We start from the raw sequence: 7,320 nt of genomic DNA, 5'->3' as shown, positions 1-7,320 counted from the left end.
TTTGTGATAAGATCTAGCTATTTGCCTGCACATAGAGATTATAGAGTAGATAGCTTTCAGTATCACCTGATGTGTAATTTAGCGACTTTGAGGCTAAATGTGTCTGTTCAGAACAACTGTCCCATCAATCATTAGGACTAGGATTATTTTCTTGACCTGGTATAAAAAGTCATTGTCTGAAAAATTTTGGCAGTTGTTTAGTGCCATCTAGTGGGTAGTTTCTTGTGAACAAAAAAAAAAATCTTATTTAACAGAAAGGCTTGTGGCATTTTATTATTTATAAAATAACTGTATGCAATTTTAATTTCAGATTTTATAAATTAGGATATAATAGAGCTATCAAATTTTAGAATTGTTTACTATTGCATTAAATAACCAGTTTTTCAGTTAGCTAAAAAATACATTAAGATTGTCTAAACAGCTTATAATCACTCTCTTTTATTGAAAAAAATTGAAGTTTTCAAACCTAATTTAAAACTCCACAACAGATATTTTTCATTAATCCAAAAATTTAAATTATTCTATGCAGAAGAAGTGAGTTGATAGTGCTATTAAATGTACAAGTGTTCATAAAGAATGTAATTTCTTACCAAATTACTTGGTTTAGATAGCATACGATTTACTACAAATAAATATTTCAGGGAAATAACCTCGCATATTTTAGCATAGCAATCATGATGTTAACTCTGTAAAATTTTGTTCTTCATTAGTTTCAGGAAGAGGATATCAGTTTATCTTTTGCCATTATTAAATAAAATTTCTTTTTAAGTAATCACTTTTTGTAGCTCAACATGGAATATATGTGCGTGTTTGTTGGTCAACACCATTTATTGAATAGCAGGTGCTGCGGAGTGATAAATAGATAAAAAACATCTTTGGCAATGGTGCTAGTACAGGAGCACAGTTGAAAATATAATGGGCTGCAAAAAACTAGAGTTCACATGTGTTAAAATCTGAAGCTTTTCTCTTGCCTTAATTGACAAAAACATGGTAATAATGAGAGCTATGCAACGTTGAGATGACCTGTCTTGTGAGATATGGATCTCTCTTTCCCTAGATGTTTTCAAACAATAGTTGCATGATGATATTGATGATGACAATCATATATTAAGAACTCTTCTCATGCTTTTCATGAATTGTATTAATCTTTCCTAATCATGAATTATATTAACTACCAATTCACATGGTAGTATTAATCACGTGAATATAATGTATTAATGTGCCCTGTTCTCAATTTAGCTAAGAAAATAGTCTTGCAATATTTTTTGCATGTTATAATACACATCCTCATGCTCAATTAAATTATTTAAACCATAAATGATAGCTTTCTCACTAATTTCCTTCAGATTTTGACTGCAAAAACAGAGGGTGAAAGACAGGGAAGCCAGCAGGGATATTATTCAATTTCCCAAGAGCCAAGTGGTAAAAGGACTTAGGATAAGATTTTATTTCATTTTATGCAAATTAAATAATAATACATTTATTTCTTATTTGAGTCTGTATTTGCAAGATGATACCCATCAGATGGGTACTATAGGCCAAAATATAGAAGTTAAACATTTAAGTTGAAAATATTATTTGCACCGGGGTCAACTTTGATTTCAACATCTGATAGATGAGCAGCAAGACCCTCCATTCAGGTCTTTCCCACCTGTATAGACTGAGAGGACTAAAGAAACAGAACAAGAAATCTGTGCTCCTGAGGCTAAGGGTCGTAGTAGCATGGGCGTGAGAGGCAACAAAACAGGTGGAACAAACAAAAGAAGATGATGTGAGCTGAGTAAGGCATGTGTGTGTCAGGGGTCAGGCCAAGAGAGAGACTGTCAGCCACAAATGCCTGCTTCCAATCAGCATGATTAAGGGTCTCAGGAGTGGAAAGACAGGCAAATAGAGAAGAGTTTTGCCTGTTTTTCACCTTGCACCCCAATAAGTCAGTCTTCAGCAATTCTAGCTGAAACATCTACGAAATATGACCAGGGAAATTCAGAGGTAATGTATCCCTGGCATGGACTTTGGCCAATACTAAAAATTCACAGCTCAGGGAGGTGCAGGAGTAGGATTGGAATGAGTTCACTTTCATACCCATTAGCAGTTGTCTGATAGGACCTAGAGTTTGAAATATATTTTGAAATATATTCATCAAAAAAAATTAGCAGCACTGTGTTTTGTTTCTAATGGTATTAATAAAAAATACCTTCTGATACATAGTTCAAAAAAAATTAGTCTATCATAGGGCAGAGAAATCCTTGTTTTTCTCCTTCCCCTGAAATAGATAATGAAATTCTATGCTCTATAGCAGGGGTCCCCAGCCCTATAGTACGGGTCCCAACCCCTAACAGTCCGTGGCCTGTTAGGAACTGGGCCATACAGCAGGAGGTGAGCCATGGGCAAGGACCAAAGCTGAGCTCCGCCTCCTGTAAGATCAGTGATGGCATTAGAGTCTCATAAGAGTGTGAACCCTATTGTGAACTGTGCATGTGAGTGATATAGGTTGCACACTCCTTATGAGAATATAATGATAAATGTAATGTTCTTGAATCATCCTGAAACCATCTTACCACCCTCCCATCCATGGAAAACTTGTCTTCTATGAAGCCGGTCCCTGGTGTCAAACCGGTTGTGGACTACGGCTCTATAGGGAATCCTGACTTCAAAGAAGTTATTTTGGATGGTACCAAGAGCAACCCATGTCTTTGTTCACACAATTGCTGGGCTATCACACCAGCACACACAGAGTTCATCCTTCCAGCTAAAATGTTGGAAGTGCTCACAGATTGGCCCGTGGTTAGCCAAGGGTGAAATAGTGTTTGCTTTGTGGAAAATTTCCCTTATTCCAGGCTTGGCATTTGGAGGTCTAAGTCAAGATAAGTGGGCTCTTTACTTCTAAGGCTGTGTTTTACTCATGTTGGTTTATCATTGGATAGATTCCCACTTTCGTTTCAAAGTATTTCTGCTGAAAAAAAAATAATCTTGGCAGAGCACAGAATAATATTGCTTTTAAAGCTACATTTTCAATCTCTCTTACACAGTCTTCCCTGATTCTTGCAGCTGAACGTGGCCACTCCTTCCTCTAAATGTCCATGCCAATCTGTTTGCAGTTCGTATGCCATTCACACATTCTAGTTATATTATACCACAGTGTAATTACTTTTTAGTATCGCATAGTGTTTAAGTCTGATAAAACTTGGGCTCTGAATTCATAGATACTTGGGCTTGAATCTTTGCTCAGACACCTGCAAATTATGTGCCTTTGGACACATTGCCTGACTTTGTCTCACCTGTAAAATGGGTATAAGGATAAAATGTATCCCTTAGAGTAGCTGTGGGAATTAACTGGGAATTAAGCATCTAGCACAGAATAATTGAGAGTAGCTGTGGGAATTAACTGGGAATTAAGCATCTAGCACAGAATAATTGAGAGTAGCTGTGGGAATTAACTGGGAATTAAGCATCTAGCACAGAATAATTGAGCAATAAATATTAACATTTATCATCATCTCTCTAATCAATAGGCTTTTTTTAGAGCAAAACTCATATTTTATTCAACAGTGTACTAGTCTAATAGCCCATGACATAGTGTCTTACACAAAGTGGCCACTTAAAAGTAATTTTGAATTGATAAGAGAATGACGAGGCCTTGAGGTGATGAAACATGAAAAGGAGACAGGAAGAGAAGCTCATGAAGGAGCCTGGGTGAGTCCATTATCTCATTGCTGTAAGGAACTACCTGAGCCTGGGTAATTTATGAAGGAAAGAGGTTTAATTGACTCACAGTTCCACAGGCTTAACAGGAAGCATGTCTGGGAAGGCTTCCGGAAACTTACAATCATGGCAGAAGGCGATGGGGAAGAAGGCACATCTTCACCTGGCAGAGCAGGATGAAGAGAGGAAAGGGGGAAGAGCTACACACTTTTCTTGTTTTGTTTTTTTTTTGTTGTTTTGGGATGTAGTTTCACTCTTGTTGCCCAAGCTGGCGTGCAGTAGTGTGATCTTGGCTCACTGCAACCTCAGCCTCCCAGGTTCAAGTGATTCTTTTCCTCAGCCTCCCAAGTAGCTGGGACTATAGGTGGGTGCCACCACACCTGGCTAATTGTTTTGTATTTTTAGTAGAGACAGGGTTTCGCTATTTGGGCAGGCTGGTCTTGAGCTCCTGACCTCAGGTGATCTGCCCATCTTGGCCAGATCTTGTGAGAACTCACTCACTATCATGAGAACAGTAAGGTGGAAGTCTGCCCTCGTGATCCCATCACCTCCCCACCAGGCCCCTCCTCCAACATTGAGGATTACAAGTCAACGTGAAATTTGGGTGGGGACACAGAGCCAAAGCATATCAGAGCTTTTCAAGAATTTGTTTCACATTTGGTCATCTTCTAGGGCACTCTAGATATTCTCACTTAAATTAGTGAAAACTACGCTGAAAAAAAAAGATAGAAGATTTCCCCATTTCTTCTTAGGAGAAAATGAAAGCTTAAAAAATTAAATGGCCTGGTGTGGTGGCTCATGCCTGTAATCTTAGCACTTTGGGAAGCTGAAGTGGGCAGATCACCTGAGGTTGGAGTTCAAGACCAGCCTGACCAATGTGGAGAAACCCCGTCTCTACTAACAAAAAATTAACCGGGCATGGTAGCACATGCCTGTAATCCCAGCTATTCGGGAGGCTGAGGCAGGAGGATTGCTTGAACCTGGGAGGCAGAGGCTGTGGTGAACCAAGATCATACCATCGCACTCTAGCCTGGGCAACAAGAGCAAAACTCCATCTCAAAAAAATAAATAAATAAACAAAAATAACTTGTTCAAGGGCACATTGTTATTAACAAGCAGAATTGAGCTTTGAGTGAAATACTTGTTCTATGATGCTCTCCATCCAACTAACCTTTGTCTTCCATATTTGTTGGCTTATTTTGTCCTGGAAAGGACTGTGTTTCTAGAGCACAGACTTTTCTCACCTTGTCTGAGTCCTTAATATCAGGCTAAGGGATGCTGTGTCACACAAGGTCTAACATGGTCAGTCAGATTACTCAAGGTCTATTTTGGACAGCTGCATGCTTAATCTATTCAATCCTGTGCTTAATAGGCCATTAAAATGGCTGACACAGTCCCCAGAATGTCTTGGAAGATTCATTAGTCACACACAGGGGCTGCTTTTGTATTTGACACAAACAAGACCATCTGAAAAGGCAAGAGAGGATAACATTTTAAATCCTCTATCTATTCTTACACTTTCTTTTTTTGTTTGCTTTTAGCTTTTGCTGATTTTCCCATTGGACGTAGGGAATTTTTTCACATTCTTTAGATCTAAGGCTGTGCCCCAAATTTATCTCTAACAGAATTCACCTCAGTATGAATTCAAGGAAAGAACTAAAGTGAAATATGCTGAGCAGTTTCTAAGTACTTTAATTGATATAGTGTATAATGAATATTTTGAGAGATCTAAATTTTTAAAAATATAACTAGCATATTATGTTATGCTATCTCATCAAAAATTATAGACAAAATTGAATTCCTATTTATACAGGCATACTGTATCTCCCATACCAAAACTCAGAGTTATAAAGATAAATATCAGTAAATATTAATACATGAAAGTCTTTCCATTGTCACATGGAAAAGATGCAATAAACCAAAGTCAACAACAAACCAGGAAAAAATATTTTCAACATGTAGAAAAAATTTTTAAATATTCCTTACATATAATGAGTACTTACAAATTAATAAGATTTTAATAGACACACACTAAGAGAGAGGAACAAAGGACATTAATGTGCTTGTAACAGAAGAAGTCTATGTAATGAATCAAAACAGAGGGTAAGATACTTGACCTCACTGATAGTTAAATACATAGAAATTGCAATAAAAGTGAGATATTTTTATTATTAGGTTTAGGCAAATTTTCTTAAAATTAATGACATTTTAAGAAGACATAACTATTTGATATTTATGGCCTCACTATGAAAAGACACATGCCTGTAAGAACACATCTTGAAATATACATTAAAAAGTAACTTATCAGAAGACTAATTACTAGCTTTGCTCATTGGATGTGGAGACATGAGATCTCTTTTCTGCTATGTTTCCCCACCTTCCAGCTATTCCTGGCAAGTTAGCCACCAGCCTCAGTGAACATATGACCCAAGCCCACAGAGGGTTCTAAAGGAAATTTGCATTTTGAGGCATTTTAAAGAGTTAGGAAGAAATATCTCTGCCTCCAAATTTTTCCCAAAGGAGATAAGTAGATATTTTAAACAAAGGCATTTGAATCAATGAAATGTGGTGATTATGAGAGAGGTTCCAATGACAGTTCTGCCACTTGCTATCTGAGTTACTCTGGGAAAGGGACTTATTTCCTCTAAGTGTCAATGTCCAGATTTTTTTTTTTTTTTGAAAGTTTTTAGTTTATTAAGCTTCTCGTGAAAAGTCCACAGCGGCCATAGATAACATCATTGCAGCACCTTTACTCCTTCGGCTGTGATCCAATCTCCAGCTCACTTTTTGCCAGTACCAACATTGGACTTTGCAGTCCCCCTGACTTTCTTCATTCTGTTCTTGCGTTCCTTTCGTTGCTTTCTTGAGGTCTTTTTCTTCTCATACAGGCCATGTCTTGCAAGTCTATGTTTGGGTTCATTTTTCTTTGCATAATCCAGGGAATCATAAATCATGCCAAAGCCAGTTGTCTTGCCACCACCAAAAGGAGTTCTGAATCCAAATACAAAGATGACATCCAGTGTGGTCTTGTACATTTTGGCTAGTTTTTCCCGAATTTCTGTCTTAGGCACTGTTGCCTTCCCAGGGTGAAGGACATCAATGACCATTTGTTTCCTCTGAAGTAGTCGGTTGGTCATGAACTTTCTAGTGCAGATAGTTACTGTGTCGTTCATGATGGCAACCTATCCTTAGACAGCCGGGGAGGAAGAGCCAGATTTTTTCATACATTCTAAAAAAGTAGAGCAGTCAAGAGTAACTACCAGGTAATAAAACATACTATCAAGAACTAATAATTAAAACAGTGTGGTACTGGTACATGAACAGACAAAGATCCATGCAAAAGCATATACAATCTAGAAAGTGATTCCCTCTCCCCAATATAAGAATTCAGCAATAAAGATGGGATCTTATACCAAAAAGCAAAATGTGAACTATACTTAACAAACAGCATCTCTATTTAACAGCAATCTGGGGAGGGAGGAAGCTGCACCTCATACCTTACTTACACCTGGATAGGAGAATTTAACTTTCTGAGTTTCCCAGATGAAAAGACCAATAGTTACAGATACTAGGGATTTTCTTTCTGATCATCTAATTGCAAAATCCACAGTCAACAGC

The 7,320-nt window shown here is 37.6% G+C and overlaps 1 protein-coding gene across 1 annotated transcript; it reads right to left on the bottom strand.

Moving 5' to 3' along the window:
• Positions 1 to 6,374: 6,374 nt before the first annotated feature.
• LOC105725289 (small ribosomal subunit protein eS24-like) lies at positions 6,375 to 6,912 on the bottom strand. The gene has a single exon (XM_064378962.1). The coding sequence runs from the start codon at positions 6,873 to 6,875 to the stop codon at positions 6,483 to 6,485; it is 393 nt and encodes a 130-aa protein (XP_064235032.1). The 5' UTR covers positions 6,876 to 6,912; the 3' UTR covers positions 6,375 to 6,482.
• Between the last annotated feature and the right edge of the window lie 408 nt (positions 6,913 to 7,320).

The sequence above is a fragment of the Aotus nancymaae genome, unplaced genomic scaffold (genome assembly GCF_030222135.1).
Source record: "Aotus nancymaae isolate 86718 unplaced genomic scaffold, 86718_ANA_hifiasm-v0.15.2.pri h1tg000020l, whole genome shotgun sequence".
NCBI lineage: Eukaryota > Metazoa > Chordata > Mammalia > Primates > Aotidae > Aotus > Aotus nancymaae.
The sequence above is the reverse complement of the archived record's forward strand: the minus strand, read 5'-3'. Positions and strand labels throughout refer to the sequence as shown.

What these genes read in the sequence shown, in the direction of transcription:
- LOC105725289 (XM_064378962.1), bottom strand. Translation starts at nt 6,875, where the DNA reads ATGAACGACACAGTAACTATCTGCACTAGAAAGTTCATGACCAACCGA.